Below are 22530 nucleotides of genomic sequence, written 5' to 3'. Positions count from 1 at the left end.
GTGAGGATGGGCTACGTGAAAAATGTTTTAACATCTTCTGCACTTAAAATTTATCCTCATTCACTGGACAGCAGTGTGATATATTTACCGTGTCCAAGAACGAATACGTTTTGCTGAAACCTCCTAGCAAATTAAAACTTCGTGCCGGACGAAGACTCGAAATCGGGACTTTTTCGCGGGCAAGAGTTCTACCGACTCAACTAAACAAGCACGACTCACGAAGTGTCCTGACAACTTCACTTCCGCCAGAACCTCTTCTCCTACCTTATACGCTTGACTTCTCCTGCTCAACGTGCAGGACTAGCACTCCTCGAAAAAAGGATATTGCGGAGATATGGCTTAGCTACAGCCTGGGGGATATTTCCAGAATGAAATTTTCACTCTGCAGCGAAATGTGCGCTGATGTGAAACTCGCCAACATACAAGTTTCATGTGGCAGTAAGGTAGTTTAATTCTCTATCCAATTCTCATACGCATCTGAACTATAATGCATTTTTTGGCGCGTTAATGATATCTAATGCATGTAACCTAAATAAGTAAAGTCGTTTGGCACGAATGGTTGGGAGATCGCAAAGGGCGGGTTCATCCGCCTAATTGAAAAGGTTTTCCGTATACCTTGCCCCCAAATGTATCTTTCCTTCTCGGGTAAGTGTATCTGTTTAGTGGTTCAGATGGTTCAAATGGCTCTGAGCACTATGGGACTTAACTTCTGAGATCATCAGTCCCCTAGAACTTAGAACTACTTAAACCTAACTAACCTAAGGACATCACACACATCCATGCCTGAGGCACCTGTTTAATGTACGTGGCCTGTGGGTGTGTGTAGTGTAGTGTCATGTTCGCATAGGAAATGGTGAGAGAATGGAGAGGGTGAAGCCCGGTGTCGGGATGTAGCCAACTCCTCTCGAATAGTAGCCAGGGGTCGCCAAGCTAAACGTCTCCATCCGAAGGCAGAATCGTTATCAACAGTGTCGCGCGCCCTCAGTTCACGAGACGTTGCGAAGAGACTTGGAACTGAATCCAGGCCACTGGCGGGAAGGCTGGTGGTGAGGGACTTTACGCCACCACCCCTCCTGTCTCCTCTGCAAAGGGAACATTGTCAACAGCACGCGGTGTACCCAAACGGGCACCCAGCCAAGTATGGCCCGCCTGACGGTGCTTAACTACGGTGATGACAGGAATCGATGTATCCAGCTCGGCACCGTCGTAAAAGACCTGTAACCTCATTGCACGGCAGAGGCAATGACATGGTATAAGGAGAGATGTCACGTTTCAAGTGATATTTTCTGTAAAATTATCTGCGATATTATATGTCTGACAGTTCGAATTATTTGTTTTTTTGCTTATTGCAACATTCATACTGCGAATAATAGCGTGGTAAAAAGCAGATGATGTACTTCTCCACTACCACATTAGATATCGTTTTAAAAAGGTTTCTTTGACAAAATAAAGTTATTTGAAATAACACAAATACACAATAACAAAGTCTTCTCGGCCGTTTTTATTTTGCAAGGACATTTCAAAGAAAATTCAATCACTGTCGTCCATCCGTTATTACTAACGTCACAACTCGTCTCTGACGTTGCTTTGTTGCTGTGTGTCTCTGACAGGCAGCGATCTCCAGAAGTCTATTCGCTCTTGGAATAGTCCTTTTTTAACCTGCAACGTCTGGCCTATGTCCAAATATTCTAGGTCGCTATCTGAAGTAACTCTCGGCCAGTGCACCAATTCGTCAGTTGGCGTTGGATTCCTACAAGAAAAAAACAGTGTCAGTTTTGAAACATTCACTTAATCACAAAGGAATAAGATGGTACACATAACATTTCATAATACATACCAAAGAATTTATAACAATTTCAGACACATCAAACATTCAGATTATATTATTAACAAAGGAATGTTTACATTTTTTCGTCTAATTATTGTAAATGAAACCAACTGCAGGACAAAAAGCATGTAAACTGAGGGGAGCGATGTCGATGTCACATGAATCATGATTGTGCTGTCCGAAAGATGTCACTAGCAACCTCTGAAATTTGGCTTTTCGCTGCTACTCAGGTATGATATACAATTTGCACTGATGGAGCGACAAATTAATGAACAAGTGATCTTATTTTATGTAGTTAGATTAATTACTACAAATAGCAAAACTGTACGTAAATAGAGGAATTACGAACCCTAATGTCATACCGTAGCTGTATGCTACAGAAATTCCATGCCACATGATTTCTGCACTTCACATGGCCTATGCGTTCAAACGAAGTATTGTAAATAGTTAGGATATCTTTTCAATATTTTTTTACCTCTTATAGTTTAACAAGTATTGTAAATAGTCAGAATACATTCCAGCGATACTGGACACAAAAAGGCTAAAAATTTTGAATATCCCATTGTAATTAATCTTGTCTCTTCAAAACTATCGTACGTGAATTGAAATGTTAGATTCCATATGAATTTCGGCCTGACCTGAGTAATTTTTATGCTGAAACTAGCTGGCGTACCCGGTTTCACTCATGGAGTTAATATGAGAATGTGTGGTAGTTGGAGTAAAAGGATAAACTTTAAAGTATAAGAGGTAACAAATATTTATTGAAAACGTATTCTGACTATTTACAATACTTGTTAAACTACAAGAGGTAAAAAAAAATACTGAAGACATTTTGTCGCGGAGCGCACACAAACGCTGTGATGGACTGGAACGATCTGAAACTGAATCCCACCGAGACAAATGGTTGCGTTTCTCAGCAACAGTGAAGCTGGACGAGAGTTTCTTGTGGCCTGTATGACGGACACAGGGAAATTAGGGGCAAAGTTTGTATGGATTGTAAATCGTCTACAGGAGAAATATGTACCTAGTAAGTGGATTAAGGGTGGAAAAGATTCATGGTGGTTTAACAACAGAATTCGGAAAATGCTGAGGAAGCAAAGCTGTTGCACACTCGGCTCTCGGTTCAAAAGATACCATGCAAGTGACGACAGGCAAAGGTTAGTAAAGATTCATGCATCCGTAAAAAGATCTATGAGCGAAGCATACAATAACTACCACCGTCGTACCTTAGCAAAAGACCTGGCCGAGAACCCGAGAAAATGCCGGTGCCATGTAAAATTGCTAAGCGGGTCCAAGGCTTCTACCCACTCATTCGTTGATCATTCTGGTATGGCAGCAGAAAATAACAAAAAGGAGAATCGAAGTTTTACATTGCGCGTTTAAGAAATCGTTCACACAGGAGAATTGTATAATCATACACAGAGTATTCGGTGAGTCGCGATAGGTACAACAAAAAGAGCTGAGTGTGGTTTCAGCTCTCTGAGACTGCAAATGTGTGTGCAAGTTGCGTTTACGTGAATGTGTGTGCCTACTGCTGACAAAGGCCTTAATGGCCGAAAGCTTTAATTTTGTGAATCTTTTTGTTGTGCCTATCGCGACTCATCATCTCTGCTACATGGTGAGTAGGAAACTTTCCTTCTCTGGTATTGTTACGTTCCATCCTCGATTTTCCATTGTTACATTCCCGTATGGACGACACAGTAATAGGCAACCCTGGCGTAGAGAAAGAACTGAAAGGGTTGAAAACAAATAAGTCGCCAGGTCCGAATGGAATCTGAATTCAGATTAAAAAGAGTACTCCACAGCACTGGCCACTTACTTATGGCACATTCATCACGAATCTCTCGCCCGGCGCAGAGTCCCAGACCCAAAAAATGACAGATCAATATCCTTAATATAGGATTGCTGCAGAATTCTTGAACATATTCTGAGTTAGAATATAATTAATATCCTTGAGACAGAAAAGCTTCTGTTCACAGATCAGCACCGATTTAGAAAGCATCGCTCGTGTGAAACTGAACTTGCCCTTTTCTCACATATTCTACTGCGAACTGTGAATGAAGGGCACCAGGCAGATTCCATATTCCTAGATTTCCGAAACGTATTTCACACGGTGCCACACTGTAGACTGTTAACGAAGGCACGAGCATATACTCGTAGATTAGGTTCCAAGATATGAAAGTGGCTCAATCGCTTCTTAAGTAATAGAACCTAGCAAGTTGTCCTCGACGGCTAGTGTTGATAGCAGACAGAGGTATCGTCAACAGTGCCACAGCGAAGTGTGACAGGACGGCTATTACTTTCTGTACACATAAATCATTTGGTGAACTGGGTGAGCAGCAATCTGCGGCTGTTTGCTGCTGATGCTCTGATGTACGGGAAGAAGTCGTCGTTGAGTGACCATAGGAAGATACAAGATGACTTGGGCCAAATTTCTAGTTGGTATGGCGAGTGTCGGCTAGCTCAAAATGTAGAACAATGTAAATTAATGCAGCTCAATAAGAAAAACATTAGAGCTGTGCTGCTCGACAGTCATATTGCTTAAGTATGTAGGCGTAACGTTGCAGAGCGCTATGAAGTGGAACGAGCATGTAACGACTGTAGTATGGAAGGCGAATGGCCGACTTCGGTTTCTCAGGAGAATTTTAAGAATGTGTGAGCCATCTGCAAAGGCGACCTTTCATAGGACTCTAGTGGGACGTGTTGTCAAATTTTGCTCGTATATGTGGGATCCGCACCAGTTCGGATTAAAGGAACACATCGAAGATATTCTGAGACGGCCTGCTAGATTTGTTACTGGTAGATTCGAACAACACGCAAGTGTTACAAAGAGTCTTTGGTATCCCAAATGGGAATCCCTGGAGAGAAGGCGACGTTTTTTTCGAGGGACACTACTGAGAATATTTAGAGAACCGGCATTTGAGGCTGACTGCAGAACAATTCGACTGCCGCCACCGTACATTTCGCGTAAAGACCACGAAGATAAGAGAATTTTTAGTTCATAAGGAAGCGTTTGGATAGTCAATTTTCCCTCACTTTGTTTTCGAGTGGAACATGAAGGGAAATGACTGGTAGTGGTACAGGGTATCCTCCGCCACGCACAGTAAGGCGGCTTGCGAGGTATATCTGTAAATTTAGATGCAAAGTTGAATAATTAAAGCGTTGTACACAGCCCAAATTCCTAGGCGTTACTCCTCTGATATTCAAGCAACTCTGTATCAACATCAGCTGAAGTCTCTACCAGGAGAAACACCATCAAGTTCCTGACGAGCTGAATGCGATGGACTGATATACGACTACTGCCGATGTCTGATTTGGCATTGTGTGTGTGTGTGTGTGTGTGTGTGTGTGTGTGTGTGTGTGTGTGTGTGTGTGTTTGTGTGAGTGGATGGGTGGTGGTGCTGTGTACGGCTGTGCACATTGAAATAAGCCAGACAAAGCAGTAAGCATGTCAGTGTGTTCTGCGCCGGGATGCCTGAAGCCAACGCAGGCAAAGAGGCGGCACATACCTCTGTGCAGAGACACTGCGCTGGACGTGGAGAGCAAGGTGGAAGCTGATCCAATAAAGGCATCGCAGCCTGTTGGGAGATGTTTACGATCAAGGAAAAACTTCTTGCAAGGAACTTCAGTTGATGCCCATTAGAACCACAGATTGGACAGACTGACAACAGAGCTAGAAAAGTCCTTTGAAAAGGAGAACTTGCCGTTGGCTATAACCTCCCCTACCCTCTGTGGTGTATGCTGAATAAGATACGGATGGAACCACGGTGCAGAACAGTGGTCTCTCCGCGCAGAGGTGAACATTATCTGGCGTGTGATGTAATGCAGAACCTGATCCACACCGATCAAGGTGGCGCAGTGGCTAGCACACTCGACTCGCATTCGGGAGGACGACGGTTCAATCCCGCGTCCGGCCATCCTGATTTAGGTTATCTGTGATTGCCCTAAATAGCTTCAGGCAAATCCCGGAATGGTTCCTTTGAAAGGGCACCGCCGACTTCCTTCCCAGTCCTTCCCTAATCCGATGAGACCGATGACCTCGCTGTCTTGTCTCCTTCCCCAAATAACCCAACCCAATCTGATTCACCTCTTCAAATGCCACTTACAGGATACCCCTTGCACACAAGAAAATCAGCTTATAGTTAATGACAAGACCGTATCGCCCGCAAATTTTTTAGGATTCCTGAGCAGCCGCCCTGACTCTGGGCTTGCTAAATCACTTAAGGCGAAAGCTGAGACTGGTTTCTTTAGGAAAAATATAATCGAATTCTTGTCCTGTCCTCGGAAGATCCAATCTTGAGCTCCTTTTTAATGACTCTTTCATCCACGATACACCAGACCGTAATCTTTCTACCTTTTTTTAGTCTTGACACCACTGTTGATCTGAATATATTTTATTCGTTGCCACTTTAATGTATTACATGAAGAGTTCGCACGTTCTGCAGAGCATAGATTTGTTGTAATTAAACTTCTTAGATCCGCAATAGAAAAAACAGTCAATATTCTTCTCAGAATCATTGAACAGTTCTCTGCACCTGAACTACCTGTACATTTTGAAAAAGTTCAGTATATTTACTTCCACCTAACAACTGGAATAAAAAGTAGGCCAAACGTGATACACAACTAAGAGTCATTCTATAGGATATAAAGTTACATGTTAGGCAGAATTTAAATTTGAAGAAATTGTATTTCCTCAAAGCAGAACCGTATTTCATAATTATGGGTTAAGAGTCAATGTATTTTGTTTGTACGCGAAAAAATCCTACATTGATCTGCTGTTTTGTCATGGAAGTCGTTAATCATGAACTATATAAAGTAAAAACTTCCTCGGTCCGGGTTCGATACCCAGCCATTGGTTAAATTTTGAGTAAAAATGATCAGCAATGGTAAGCAAAATCATCGAAGTACTCAATTTCGTTATGCCAATGGCCTTGTCAAAGAGAGTGGAGGAGTGGACAGAGGTTCAGGGCATCCTTTAGAACTTTGGGTGGGAAACTGCTCCTGAAAGACGGAAGAATCATCAATAGTCAATAACATGAGGGTGCATAAGGAAATGGAAACCACTGCATTAAAGACACATACTCGTTACGTGTATCCGCATATATGTCTCCTGTAATTGAAAAATTGTAGAAAAATTGTCGTGATGATCACTCCATTGGAAAAAAATTAAGATTATTCCCCATTTGGGCCTGTGGGAGGGGCAGACAATGGAGACGTAATTATGAGAAAAACAGTGAATAACTACCGAAAGGGTAATATTGCGGGAGTCGGAGCGTAGAAGTCAAAATATTGAGTGTAGTATGGAAGATAGCAAATATAAAAAGGGAAATGTAACGCTTCAGTCTAGTTATAGTGGGGATCAATGAAGTGAAATGGAAAGAACACAAGCGTTTCCGGACAGACCAATATCCAGTAATATCAGTAGCAGCAGATAATGCTGTAACAAGAGTAAGAGTCATCATGAATAATAAGGTAGGGCCCAGAGTGAATCACAGTGAACAGTTCAGTGATGGGGCTGTTCTCATCAGAATCGGCAGGAATTCAACGCCAACAAAGATAATTCACATAAACATGCTGACAACACAAGCAGAAAATGAAAAGTTAAAGAAAGTATATGAAGATATTGAGCTTGTAATTCATTATGTAAAGGAAAATGAAAATCTAATCATCATGGATGACTGGAACACTGTAGTATTGGAAGGAATAGAAGAGAATTACTGGAGGTTATGGGCTCGGTAATAGGACCGAAAGGATTGAAAGACTAACTGATTTCGACAACAAATGTCAGCTAGTAATAGCTAATACATTGTTCAGGAGCCACAAGAGGAGGAGATATTTTTGGAAAAGCCCTGGAGACACTGAAAGATACCAGCTGGTTTATGTTCCGAAATCGGACTTTGGGCTTTAAGGCATACCCACGAGCAGATATAGACTCAGATCACAATTTAGTAATGATGACGAGTAGACTGAATTTTAAAATAATTACCCGGAGGAATAAATGTGGAAAGAAGTCGGTTACCGAAGGACTGAGGCAGCAGTTGCAATGAATACCGCGAGAGGCAGTTCAGTTTAAATGGAGTGAACATCTATAAAAGGTACAATCATACCGGGGATTATAAGAATGTCAGATGGCATAGGGAATATTATCACCTCAGCAGCTGCAGTTGGACAAATACCCTTGCTTAAAAGCTTTATAGCACAAATACGCTGTGCAAAAGAATTAAAGGGTCACCTTTTCGGAACCAGATCATTTACCGTCACTCCAAAGCAGAAGTTAGAAATTTGGCTCAAAGGTGCCAACAGCCTTCCTCTTTAATGGTGCAATAGAGAAGCGCCCTGCGACCTCACCCTCGAACAAATTTTGCTCTTGGTATACGGGGTGGAAACACAAGAGACTGTTCAAAAACATTCGACAAAATTTGAACGTGATCCGAAGCAGCATAGGGTGTTTATGCTTTTTCAGCTCTGCTGTTTCGCACCATCAGTAGCATGATAGCAGGGGGCGGCAACATTGAAACATGTGTAAACAAAGGGGTAAATGGTCCTAAGAGTATCCAGTATAGCAATACCCTCTGCGCTACCCGTGCTCCTACTTTGGACACTTTGAAAAGTACCTGTACAGTGACAAATCGTGACCGATTCCTAGCTGCCTGTGGGCAAGCAGCCCTCGACACCCTTCTGCTGCGTAATACTCGTACTGTACTGCCGCTCTGGCACCTGCTTGCTGCCCGTCCATGGTAATGTTGGGTGTAACTGAGGTGAAATTTGGTGTCAATCGAACATCTTTAACCCACCTTGCACCTCATATGAACTTCTGAGGTGTGCCTTTCCTTTTTTTTTCCGACGGCACTAACCCTTACTTTTTGAAGCAATGCCCACTCCGAGGGAGACGTTGCAGGGCGCCACACTCCAGCTTCATAACAGAGGAAAGTTGTACGCACCTTACAGCAAATCACTGCTGCATCGCAAAGGGGGGAGATCATGTAGTTTTAAAAAAGTGACCCTTCAACTCTTACGCGATGTACGTTAGACAATATCGCAATTGACAAATGCTATTTGGAGATGTAGATGATAGCCATAGGTATCTCATGGTCGGTATTTTATTGATAACTGTCTGTACAGGAACGAGGTCTGACCGTCACGTTACATACGTCCTCTTGTTCCGGCAAATGTGCTGTAAAATGAGGGTGAGGTGCGAAACATGATGCACTAGACGTAATAATAAAGGAACGTTAATCAGCCAAGGTGGAGTCACTTTTCAGGTACTATGGAAACAGCTGTCCACCGCAATATGGAATCCTTTAATGAGGAGTAATAGAAATGAAGTTAGCGATAAACTTAATATTAAAACTAGAAGCCACTAAGTAGATGAAATGAAGGAAATGTGCTATCTTCGAAGTAAAAGAACCAAAGAGGACATAAAAAGTAAAACAGTCAAGGAGGGCTTTCCCAGCCCAAACAAGTCTACTAACATGAAATGTTGGTCTTAATTTGAGGAAGAAATTTCTGAGAATGTGCGTTTGAGAGCAGCACTGTGTGGAAATGGATGGGAGAGCCAGGACGACAAGACATGTGTTGAGACATCCACATTAATTGATGGAGTTGTAGAGTGTAAAAGCTTTATTGATTCTGTAAAATGTCGAAGAATAGTTCAAGACGTTGAGTGTTTGTGCTACTCTGAGATGAAGAGGCCAGCACAGGAAAATAATTAGTGATGAGCCATATTAAACCCAGTTAGAAGACTGATGATCCAAAAAAAAGAGAGAAAGAAAATCTAGGGAATGTTCAAACACATTCCCGATCAGCAGAGGTGCTATGAGAAACATCATTGCGTATGAGAGAAGAGAGAACTTCAAAAACAGTGTCAGAGAGATCAGAACAAAGTCTGCAGCCACTATACAGAGCAAGAGGCTTCCATGACAAATTTTGAGTACTTACCCACGTTTCACGAAGTCCGTCCACAGTTTAGTCATGATTTTTGCCATTTCGTTATCCTCTTTTGGCCTCTCAGCAGGTATTGGCAAGATGCTTGTATTTGAGAATAAGTAAAATAAATCGTCGCCATGAGAAATACCTGAAACATTTTTGTAACTGATAATACACTGTAAACTGTTAGTTAAAACAAATGAAGAAGAAACGCAAAAATATTATTCTACAGTTTCTGTTTGCTCTATATGATTTCTTCCTCTAGAAAACAGAATGAGGTAGTATTTCTCACATAGTGTTCTTGCACATAATGCAATATCAAGTATGGAAAACGTTGACAGATGCTGAGAAATCACATAATGTACGCAGATATATTGTCGTTCCTAAGACCATGCAGTCCATGAAACCTTATAATTATCTTCATTTTCAAAATGGTTTAAATATGAAGGAGAATATAAACGTAATGGGTAAAGAAATGGCAGAGTGGATTGAAAATCCTATCATTCAACACTTCGGTTTGATCACGTAACTCATTTTACAAGGAGCGGCACCTGTGGCATCATAAACTAACATAATGTTCGCATTTTTGTCACTGTGGGGTAGTGTGACGAGTTTATTGCCTCCCAGTATTGCGTAAACAAAAGATAAACTAAATGTTTGAATACTCACATCTTTTGTCCATTTCCAGTATGATGGTAAATGACTGAACGAGTATGGCAACGTAAACTGACTAAAATGTTAAATTAAGTTTAAATATATATTCATTTTTCACAATGATAGTTTGTAGTAGGAAACACATATTCATAGACTCTTTTTAATAGGATTCATAACTGAAGAGGAATTTAAGTTATTTCAATTTATCACCTAAAAACAATCTTGTGTACAGTGCTCCATGTGTCTTGAAATGATAGAAACTAATTGGCGTTGTCTGTAAACATTTAACCTTCATTCATAAATAAACAGGTTTAGAAGTTCTGGCCCCATTTGCACCTAACATAATCTCATTTAACCTGACCTCATCTATCCTGTACAAACCTTATAAGGCGATTTAACTCCTAAACTATATATGAAAAATATATTACCGATAAGAATTATATTTTTAAAATCAAGAATTTTTCCGAGTTTATAGCAGTAGTACTAACACATAAACCAATAAAATTATGTAAGACTGTGTATAAAATTGTAGTTTGAATAAATTCAATAAAACATAATGAATTCATTGAGTAGGACAGGTTGAGTGAAGCAAAAGTAAATTGTGATTATAAATATGAGTGATGAGGTCAATGGTCAAATTACGGTTATTTACTAAGTGATACGCCCAATATTTTTTCATAATAGTCACAGTGCATACACTTAGACACTATGGCCATAGTTAACTGACAGGTTACTTTTCTGTGATTCATTTTTCACATATGAGGTCAGTGCACACTCATGCAGAGTTGCTTTTTCATTAAAGCTTTTCATGGTACTACAGGCCTCCGTGTCATATCCTCTTTACTACTGTCATCGTTAATTTTTTGTTGCCCAAACAACAAAACTCGTCTCCCATCCCTAATTTAACTGCCTCAGTCTAAACTGTTTGAATTCCACCAAAATTCTTTACATATTGTTTCATTTTTCTTGGTATTCATCATATAACAACTTTTCAAGCAATACATCATAGGGCTTGAAAATGACAAACTGTTTAAGTTTCAATACCAATAAATATTTTAACAGACATAAGCGTAATGATTACATGTCGGTCATTACAGTGAGGCTGTGGGACCCACTCTTCAAAGTCTTCATTTGTTCTCCCTGAAGTTGCATTGTTATGCCACATTTCTCGTCTCAACAAAGAAGGCAAAATGTAGGGTTTTTTGAAAACAACATCGTTAAGTGGCAGCCTGATGTCAGGGTCAATTTACGTTACTGGGGAATCAATAACATGACGAATTCTTTGATTAGAAAATACTTATTAAATCCAGCTGAGTTCTTCCGTGGTAACGCTTGATCTGGAAAACATGGATGATTATCACGAAATCGTTTAATCCTTGGTAGATGCGTGAAGTGCTGGTGCCTTAGCCTCAAAAATGGCACACTGTGCCACAGAGCCTCAGTGGTATTGTCGTAGCGGTGATGCGCAGGTAACCAAGTTTGCAGTTGATTGAGCAACATGGTTTGAGTGAAGCACGTCTGGACGCTAGTCTAAGCTGTTCAGGCATCTTCATGTCGGTCTAATCCGCATACATTGGAATTGTAGCCCTGTATAGCACTGTATAGCAGTTTTATCCTCCTACAGTATGCCTCATGATGTTCCCTTTCAACTTATCCCTTCTTTTACCTTACCATTAAATTCTTTACTCTTTCATTCCATTCATTCCGTTCATTAGTTATCCGATCTAACTATCCAATCTTTAAAATTCCTCTTTAGCAACACATTTGAAAAGCTTCTAATTTCCTCCTGTCTAAAGTTTATCATCCACATTCCACTCCCATATATGGCTGCAGACCATACATATACTGCGATAAAAAACTTCCAAATATTTGACTTTATATTAGATGTTAACGTATTACATTTTTTTCGTATCAGCTTTTCTTGCTATTGTACGCCCGTATTTCTACACTCTTTGTTTCTGTAATCATTAATTATTTTGTTACCCAAAGAGCAAAGCTCGTCTACAACTTCTAGTGTCTCATTTCCTAATTTAACTCTCTCAGCATGACATAATTAAATTCGATTAAAATTCTTTACCGTTGTTTATTTTTCTTGATATTCATCTTACAACAACTTTTCAAGAGATATCCTTTCCCTTCACATGATCTCCCAAGCTGATGCATCTCTGAGAGAATTACAGTGTCAACGGAAAAGCTTAAAAACTTTATTTCTTCTCCTTGAACTTTAATCTTTTTCCACAGCTCTCCTGGGTTTCTGTATTCTTTGAGCTATTTAGATAGTGAATAACGTGGGGGATAAGCTAGAACCCGTTCTCACTCCCTTCCCAAGTTCCACCTTCCTTTCATGATCTTCTACTTTTATAACTGCAGTCTGGTTTATGTAACAGTTGTTGATACCCATTCGCTCTCCGTATCTTATCTCTCATAACAACATAATTTCAAACAATGTATTCCAGTGAACTATGTCAAAAGCTTATTCTAAATCTACAAATGCTATAAATGTAGATTTTCAAAATCTCTTTCAGGAATAATTGTAAGGTCAGTATTCCCCGACATGTTCCCACATCTCTCCAGAACCCAAATAGATCTTGCCCCAGGTTGCCTTCTACGAGGTGCATTCAAGTTCTAAGGCCTCCGATTTTTTTTCTAATTAACTACTCACCCGAAATCGATGAAACTGGCATCACTTCTCGACGTAATCGCCCTGCAGACGTACACATTTTTCACAACGCTGATGCCATGATTCCATGGCAGCGGCGAAGGCTTCTTTAGGAGTCTGTTTTGACCACTGGAAAATCGCTGAGGCAATTGCAGCATGGCTGGTGAATGTGCGGCCACGGAGAGTGTCTTTCATTGATGGAAAAAGCCAAAAGTCACTAGGAGCCAGGTCAGGTTAGTAGGGAGCATGAGGAATCACTTCAAAGTTGTTATCACGAAGAAACTGTTGCGTAACGTTAGCTCGATGTGCGGGTGCGTTGTCTTGGTGAAACAGCACACGTGCAGCCCTTCCCGGACGTTTTTGTTGCAGTGCAGGAAGGAATTTGTTCTTCGAAACATTTTCGTAGGATGCACCTGTTACCGTAGTGCCCTTTGGAACCCAACGGGTAAGGATTACGCCCTTGCTGTCCCAGAACATGGACACCATCATTTTATCAGCACTGGGGGTTACCCGAAATTTTTTTGTGGTGGTGAATCTGTGTGCTTCTATTGAGCTGACTGGCGCTTTGTTTCTGGATTGAAAAATGGCATCCACGTCTCATCCATTGTCACAACCGACAAAAAGAAAGTCCCATTCATGCTGTCGTTGTGCGTCAACATTGCTTGGCAACATGCCACACGGGCAGCCATGTGGTAGTCCGTCAGCTTTCGTGGCACCCACCTGGATGACACTTTTCGCATTTTCAGGTCGTCATGCAGGATTGTGTGCACAGAACCCACAGAAATGCCAACTCTGGAGGCGATCTGTTCAACAGTCATTCGGCGATCCCCAAAAACAATTCTCTCCACTTTCTCGATCATGTCGTCAGACCGGCTTGTGCGAGCCCGAGGTTGTTTCGGTTTGTTGTCACACGATGTTCTGCCTTCATTAAACTGTCACACCCACGAACGCACTTTCGACACACATCACCACATGTCTCCTTCAACTGAATTTCAATTGGTTTCACACCGCGCAAATTCAGAAAACGAATGATTGCACGCTGTTCAAATAAGGAAAACGTCGCCATTTTAGGTGTTTAAAACAGTTCTCATTCTCGCCGCTGGCGGTAAAATTCCATGTGCCATACGGTGCTGCCATCTCTGGGACGTATTGACAATGAACGCCGCCTCATTTTAAAACAATGCGCATGTTTCTATCCCTTTCCAGTCCGGAGAAAAAAAATCGGAGGCCTTAGAACTTGAATGCACTTCGTAGTGCAGTTGCCATTCTTCACTAGATAATTTCTGATAATATTTTGCACACGGCTTATCATGCTGCCGGTCCAGTAATACTGTTATCTCTCAGACTCTGCTTTCTTTGGTATTGCGATCACTTCAGTCTTCTTGAAGTGTGAGGGTATTCAGCCTAGTAAAAAAGTCAAGGCTATCAAACTATTCTAGCAGTGTCGCACACTTCATCTCACAGTCATCCACTTCTTTCTTCCATTTTTTTCAGTTTTCTTCCTCTCTCACTCCATCTTTCAGCCTTCGGACTTCTCTTCTGCGTTAACTAATGGCTTTCCACGTGAGCTCTTCACGTTCATACCGCTGCTTCGCTTTTCTTCTGAGGTTTAAGTAATTAGACTATAAGAGGCATCCATACATTTTCCACAGTCATCCGTGTTTCCGCAGTTTTGCATTTCCACTCCAGCTCTTCCTGCTTTGCTACTTTCCAGAGTCTGACAATCTCAGTTTTAGAGGTGTGTACACCCTTTTTCATGCTTTGTAGGAAGCTGCCGTCAGTTAAATTCAATGTCTTGTGCGTTATCCAAGAATTTATATCGCTTCCTGCCTTTCTGCCGAGTTGCTCCGCTGCTGTCTTTACTATTTCAACTCTCAAAACGACGTATTAATGTACTGTTGACTTCTTTTCAAAATTTCAGTTAGTCGCTGACTAATGCTCTTTTTGAAACTCTCAGTAATTGTTCTTTCAACTTATCTAGGCTTTATCTGCTGAGCCCTCTACATTTCTGCAATTTTTCTTCATTTTATAATTACCATATTATGGTTATGGTCAGAGTTCACATTTGTTTTGCACTGCAGTTGACAGACTGGTTGCAAAATATCTGTCTTACCACTGTATAATCTACCTGAAACCTCACGGTGTCTCCAGGTCTATACCCGTATACAACCTGTCGGGCTGCGATTCTAGTTTCGTCGTTTCCTCTGGCGCAAGAGCGAGAGAATCTGCAGATGAGTGTGCTGTTGATGCCTAATAAGGTAAATGGTTTCAAAAAATCAACATTACATATGGATAAAACATACAAAGAGTAAAATCATATCTGTACAAGCAAATAACGATACCTAACTATCTGTTGCTTTAAATTCAATTCTTTTATTGTACCTAGTTTATAAATGCTTATAAACACAAAGGTTAGCTAGTGCCTCTCATGTTGACACATTAGGTTATTTAGGAACTAACATAAACTTCTAAGTTAAATATCAATAATCAGTAGTTATTAAGAACGGAAGAATAGCTTTGTTCCTGAGCAACTGAATCAAGTTTCAAAATAAGCCTCGACTAACAACAAGGATAAGGGGATTATCTGCGCGTAAAGCTTACCCAACAGGATTTCGAGGGAAAGGGAGCTTGTAATTGTGCAAAAATACACCTTCCTGGAGATTCGGACGTGTTGGCATAAAACCGGGCGTGTACTGTATGGAGCAGTAGCCAGCAGTGCACGAGCGTGGGAAACGCAAAAGATTCCAACTTAATGATTAAGATCTTTTCTGGGTGCTTCTGGGATGTCGGAACACCAACACTGGCGTGCTATACAGTGCTATCATGAAATCTTGACTTCAGAACGATAATGGCCCGAGAATGAGCTAATATGAATTAAATAAGTGAGGGAAATGGGCACGAATCTGATTCCTCAATCATACTTTAAAACTATTAATTTCCATTCGTACTTTATTCTCTTTATTCCTCCAAGAAACGAGGTTTCACAAATCTTAAAACTTCTTAAACCAATTTATATCAATGAATAAATTGTGCTTCGTGCCAAATTTTGTCTTTCACTTCTTTTTACCTGTCCATCACCTACTACTTTTTATAGTCTTCTTTTGCTACTACTGAATTCCACTGTTCCATCAGAAATATTCATTTCCCATAATCTACTGAAAAATTTATTTCATCTTTTTTTTTTCAAACTCTTCCTCACCTGCAGAGCTAGTAAACTGCATGTGTCGCTGTGGCTTTTTGTCGATTTTGCCTATGATAATGTCTTAACTGTGCTGTTCACAGTAGGCCATTCAGATTTCCTCTCCTTATTCAGTACTACAGCTACTCCAACGTAAGTCCTCTTTTATTTTCTATTGATAACCTGTTACTCGCTAGACCAGAATTACTGTTCTTCTACGCTTCACTGATTCCCACCGCGGCTACTTTCCATATCTCTTCTCACGTACTCTGACATGCACGATTAAGGGATTCAACATTCCACTCTTCGTCCCGTAGAACTCCAGACTTACTTCTCCTGATGAGAGTAGCTAAGGACATTAGTTTAATGCTGGACGAACCTTCGCTAGTACACTAGTCCCTTGCGATACATGCAAAATGGCATTTAGGACTCATTCGTGCCAGCTCATCCAGCAATCCACCCAGGAATTCAGTAGTAGTCAGAACTGAACACTTCGAATCATACTGAATCAAATATAGTATAGCGCATGTCGACGCCCTTAAGAGTTCGACATGGGGTGTACCACAATTGAAAAGCTACGCCATATTTCTATCAGTTCTAAATTGGCGTGTTCGGCTTCTCAGATTCCATCCAGACCATTCGGAGTGGTAGAATTTTCTAAGAAAGTACTACGGAATGAGATACAATAAGGAATGAAGAGATACGCTTGAAGTAATCTGAGGCTATAGATACTGCGATAATGAATAGCTCAGTAGGCAGTTCAGTTGAAGATGAATGCTAATCAGAAAAAGTAGAGAGAAAAGCTTAGGTATAAGGAAGGCAGCTGAGAAGAAAACATGGGTAGCAGAAGAAATACTTCAGTTGAATGACGAAAGAAGGAAGTACAAAAATGTTCAGGGAAATTCAGAAATTCAAGTCATTTAGGAATGAAATAAATAAGAAGTTCGAGGAAGCTAACAAGGGAACATCCCCATCGCACCCCCCTCAGATTTAGTTACAAGTTGGCACAGTGGATAGGCCTTGAAAAACTGAACACAGATCAATCGACAAAACAGGAAGAAGTTGTGTGGAACTACGAAAAAAATTAGCAAAATATACAAACTGAGTCGTGATGCGCAATATATGCAACATCAAGGTTATAGTGCGTTATGGGCGCCGTGGTCCCGTGCTTAGCGTGAGCAGCTGCGGAACGAAAGGTTCTTGGTTCAAGTCTTCCCTCGAGTAAAAAGTTTAATTTTTTATTTTCAGACAGTTATCAAAGTTCAGGCACTGACACATAATCAACTTCGCTCTCCAAAATTCCAGGACATGTTCGGATTTGCTTGGACATATGCAGGATTTGACGGTCTACACACGGAAAAATTTGAAAACGTTAAAAACATATGTTTTGACAGAGCACAGGGAAAACTGTGCGACTGCGAAACTGTTGCATTCATTTGTTGCAGTTTATGTGACAAATTCTTATGTTTTAATCACTTTTTTGGGAGTGATTATCACATCCACAAGAAAACCTAAATCGGGCAAGGTAGAAGAATCTTTTTACCCATTCGCCAAGTGTACAAATTAGGTGGGTCGACAACATATTCCTGTCATGTGACGCACATGCCGTCACCAGTGTCGTATATAATATATGAGACGTGTTTTCCTGTGGAGGAATCGGTTGACCTATGACCTTGCGATCAAATGTTTTCGGTTCCCATTGGAGAGGCACGTCCTTTCGCCTACTAATCGCACGGTTTTGCGGTGCGGTCGCAAAACAGACACTAAATTTATTACAGTGAACAGAGACGTCAATGAACGAACGGACAGATCATAACTTTGCGAAAATAAAGAAAGTAAAATTTTTACTCGAGGGAAGACTTGAACCAAGGATCTCTCGTTTCACAGCTGCTCACGTTAACCACGGGACCACGGCGCTCGTAACTCATGTTCTCCTTGATGTTGCATATGTTGCGCATGGACTACTCAGTTTGTATATTTTGCTTATTTTTTTCGTAGTTCCACACAACTTCTTCCTGTTTTCTCTATTGACCTGTGTTCAGTTTTTCAAGGCCTATCCACTGTGCCAACTTATAACTAAATCTGAGGGGGGTGCGATGGGGAGGTTCCCTTGTAAGAAGAGATAGCTACATGAAAATATGAAGAAATCGAAGGAGAAACGATTGTCGGAGGGACTAACTCAGCATACATCATCATCATCATCTTGGACAGTTTCCAGCCACTGGCTGGGTCTGTCGGGAACACAAGCCTCTCCATCGTGTTCTGTCTTTCCACCATTCCCCCTCTTCCACCTTCGTCCAGTTCTCTCCTCTTCTCGTCACACATTCCTTCACTCCCTTCACCCATCTATCTCTTGGTCTTCCTCTGGGCCTCTTCCCCTACAGTTGCAGATCAAACATCCTCTTTGGAATTCTTCCCTCATCCATTCTCTTCATATGTCCATACCACTGCAGTCTTGATTTTTCTGCCCTGTCCTGTACTGGTTCCTCCTTTAGTCTTTCCCTCACATACACATTTCGCAATCTGTCTCGTCTTGTTACACTCAACCTGCTCCTCTGGAACTTCATTTCACTAGCCTGTATTCTACTTTTGTCGCTTTTGTGCATTACCCATGTCTCACTTCCGTATGCCAATATGGGGACAAAGTAGGTTCGGTATATAATTCCCTTGGATTTCTGTGGCACCTCCTTGCTCCAAATAAGCCCCCTAATGCATTTGTAGAACTGCCCTGCTTTTCTGCACCTTTCATTTATTTCCATTGCGTTTCCCCCCTTACTTTCAATTATGCTTCCCAGGTACTTGAAGTTCTCTACCACTTGTAGTTTTTCCCCTCCACAAGTTATATCCACATTTGGCCTATTCTTCTTCCTTGTTGTGACAATTATTTCACTTTTCTTTGCAGAGAAATGCATTCCATATTGTGCTGCCGTTGCCTCCCATACATCTAACTGCTCTTGCACCTCCTTCTCGCAATTTCCCCATAACATCAGGTCATCGGCAAAAAGCACTGCTTTCATTTTATGATCTCCAATTGCATCTGATACTTGCTGTAGGATTTCATCCATAACAATAATAAACAACAAAGGCGAAAGTGCACTTCCCTGTCGCAGCCCATTTTCCAGCTTGAACCATGCAGTACGTTCCCTCCCCACTTTCACACAACTCTCACTTCCCTCATACATTTTTCTGACTTTTCGTGTTATCTCTTCATCTATCCCTTTTGCGTTCAGCACATCCCAGAGCTTGTCCCTACAGATACTGTCATACGCCTTCTCAATGTCTAAAAAGGCCATGATTAAGTCCTTCCCGTACTCATAGTGCCTCTCCTGCAGTTGCCTTACCGCAAATACGAGGTCCGTTGTTGATCTTCCCGGTCTGAAACCATACTGCTCCTCCTGCAGTCTACTTTCAATACTGCTTCTTATTCTCTTCTCCAGGATCTTTTCATAGATTTTTCCACAGTGGCATAGCAGGGTGTTCCTCTGTAGTTCTCACATCTCCTTTTATCCCCTTTCTTGAAGACCGGGACTATAATTCCTTCCTTCCAATCCTCAGGAATTCCGTTCTCCTTCCACACCACCCTCAGCACTCTGTATAGCCACTCGGTTCCTACTTCTCCTGCTGTTCGTATCATATCCACTGTTACTTCGTCCCAACCTGGTGCCTTGCCCCCTTTCATCCTCCTTATGGCTTCTTCCACTTCATTCCAAGTTAGATCATCAATTTCCCCACTATTATAATCGTCTGCTGCCTTAGGCTCTCCAACGCTGTTAGTTACCCGCTTGGCGGCATTCAACTCCTTCCAAATCTTTTTGAGCTCATGCATTTCCTCCACAACTCTTCCATTATTATCCATGATCCTCAGGCACTCGCTTCTGTCGTTCCTCTTATATCTTACCATGGTGTAAAGTACTTTTTTGTTCCCTTCACTGTCCTCTTCTAACATTCTTGTCCATTTTTCCATCCACTTCTTCTTCTCCGCCCTTACTATGGTCTGTGCCGCTTTCTTGCTTTCCTTATGTTTTACCCTAGCTTCCTCTGTTCGGGTCTGGAACCATTCTCTGAAGGCTTTGTTCTTTCGAAGTACTGCCTCTTTACATATGTTGTTCCACCATGGGGTTTCCTTACTTCTCCTCTTTGTGCTAGTTCTTCCGCACACAGTCTCAGCTGCCTCAACTAGAGCCCTCTTAAAATCTCCCCATTCTTCTTCCACTGTTCCCTGATCTTCCTTTGGCAGCTTCTTCCTGATCAGTGTCTGGTACTGGGTCCTCCGTTCATCCTCTTTCAGCATCCATGTCTTCAACCTTTTCTCCTGTATATCTGTTGCCCTCCTATCTTTTTTCTCTCTCAGGGTGGCTACCAACAGCCGATGGTCACTGTCTAAGGCCTCAGATGGAATGACCTTAACATCTATGAGGCTGCTCATCATCTGCCTATCCACTAGTACATAGTCTACTACTGAAGTTTGGGACCAGTCTCCACTGTACCAAGTTATTTTGTGGCTACTTCTCTTCTTGTACCAGGAATTTGCGATCGCCAGCCCATTCCTCTTGCAGAATTCCAGCAACAATTTTCCTTCTCTATTTCGGTTCCCCCAGCCCTCTGGTCCCATTATCTCCTCGAATCCTTTCCTGTCTGTGCCAACATGTGCATTGAGGTCCCCTATTATAATCTGATTACCTCCATTTAGCTGCTTTTGCATGTCACCTTCAAATTCCTCCTTCTCCTTTTTTGTACACCCCACCTGTGGGGCATATGCCTGGATGATTTCAATGCTTTTTCCTTTCACTTGTACTCTGGCTTTTATCATTCGATCATTGATACCTTCCACCTCCTCCTGCAGACCCTCTCTGACCACTATTGCCACTCCATTTCTTCCCCTCTCATTCCCTATCCAGTACAGTTTACATCCTTTACTTAGTGGTTTTTCACCAACTCCTCTCCACCTAGTCTCAGCAAGTCCCAAGATGTCCAATTTCCTCCTTTCCATCATTTCTACAATTTCTTCTAACTTCCCAGTTAGAGTCCTTACGTTTAAGGTGCCCAGTCGTAAACCATCTCGTAATCCTTTTCCATTGCTTGGTCGGTTTTCTTTAAATCTGTTCCGTGATCCGAGGCATGTTCCCTTTTTAAAAGTAGTTGATTTATCAACTACTGGCTTGCTAGGCCTATCGCAGCTTCACCAGAGCCCCGTTAGCCGTCACGTTTCAGGGTTCCCATAGGGCCTTCCCAGCTACCGTAGCGGTCCTGGGGCACACGAAGTCCCCGCTGTACATCGCCCCTATAGACAGTCCCCTACTTTGTGCCGTTGCCCATCTCCCACGACTTGGACGAGGGGTTGGACTTATGGGAGAAAAAGTCAAAACAGTCTTCGCTGAAATTAAAAGCAAAGGCGATAACATTAAGAATACAATAGGAATCCCACTGGTAAATGCAGAGGAGAGGGCGCATAAATGGAAAGAGTTCATTGAAAACATGCACGAGGGTGAGGACTTACCCATGACGTGATAGAATAAATGGGAGCCGATGGGTTAGAGATAGTGGATCAAGTGTTAGAATTTAGGAGAGCTCTGGAAGACTTAAAATCAAATATGGCAGAAGGGATAGAAAACATTCCATCGCAGTTTCTAAAATTATTGGGTCAAGTGTCAACAAAACGGTTATTTACGTTGGTTCACGTTAGGGTGTAGAATGTATGAGACTGGTGATATATCACCAGACTTTCGAAAAACACCATCCACACAATTCCCCACACTGCAAGAGCCGAAAAGTGCAAGAATTATCGCATAATCAACTCAACAGCTCATGCATCGAAGTTGCTGACAAGAATATTATACAGAAGAATGGAAAGGAAAACTGGGGATATGTTACATGTCGATCAGTTTGGCTTTAGGAAAGGTAAAAGCACCATAGAGGCAGTTCCGACTAGGGCCGTTGATACAGTATCGATACGTCGATACATTCCCCAAAAAATATCGGTATATAGCCGAGATATTTCTTTCACCGAGATATCGATATCAAAATGGCAATATCGGATGGCGATATTTTTATTTCATATTATATTTTTTTCACAATTTTCGGTAAATATTTGAAATTGTTCTTTTTGAAGTTGTAGTAAAACAAAATTTAGTTTTAACAGTGCGAAGGAGTCTTATTACTTATTGTTGCACTGGGTGGGGCTGGGGGTAGGGAGGAATGGGGGGGGGGGGCGGTCGCGGAGTGAATGGAATAACAAGAATCCGATGTGAGGAAATACCACACCAGTTCCGTTACAAAACAATTTTC

At 41.6% G+C, this 22530-nt stretch overlaps 1 protein-coding gene across 1 annotated transcript in view; it reads right to left on the bottom strand.

The window, feature by feature from the left end:
* Nucleotides 1-1471: 1471 nt before the first annotated feature.
* LOC124606736 (fatty acyl-CoA hydrolase precursor, medium chain-like) overlaps nucleotides 1472-22530 on the bottom strand; it is an 86868-nt gene continuing 65809 nt past the window's right edge. Inside the window, exons 9-10 of the mRNA XM_047138768.1 lie at nucleotides 9767-9902; nucleotides 1472-1750 (exon numbers count right to left, since the gene is read on the bottom strand). Coding sequence (XP_046994724.1) covers nucleotides 1564-1750; nucleotides 9767-9902 — 323 coding nt within the window. The 3' untranslated portion in view covers nucleotides 1472-1563. The remainder of the gene's footprint in view (nucleotides 1751-9766; nucleotides 9903-22530) is intronic.

The sequence above is a fragment of the Schistocerca americana genome, chromosome 3 (assembly GCF_021461395.2).
Source record: "Schistocerca americana isolate TAMUIC-IGC-003095 chromosome 3, iqSchAmer2.1, whole genome shotgun sequence".
Taxonomy (NCBI): domain Eukaryota; kingdom Metazoa; phylum Arthropoda; class Insecta; order Orthoptera; family Acrididae; genus Schistocerca; species Schistocerca americana.
The sequence above is the reverse complement of the archived record's forward strand: the minus strand, read 5'-3'. Positions and strand labels throughout refer to the sequence as shown.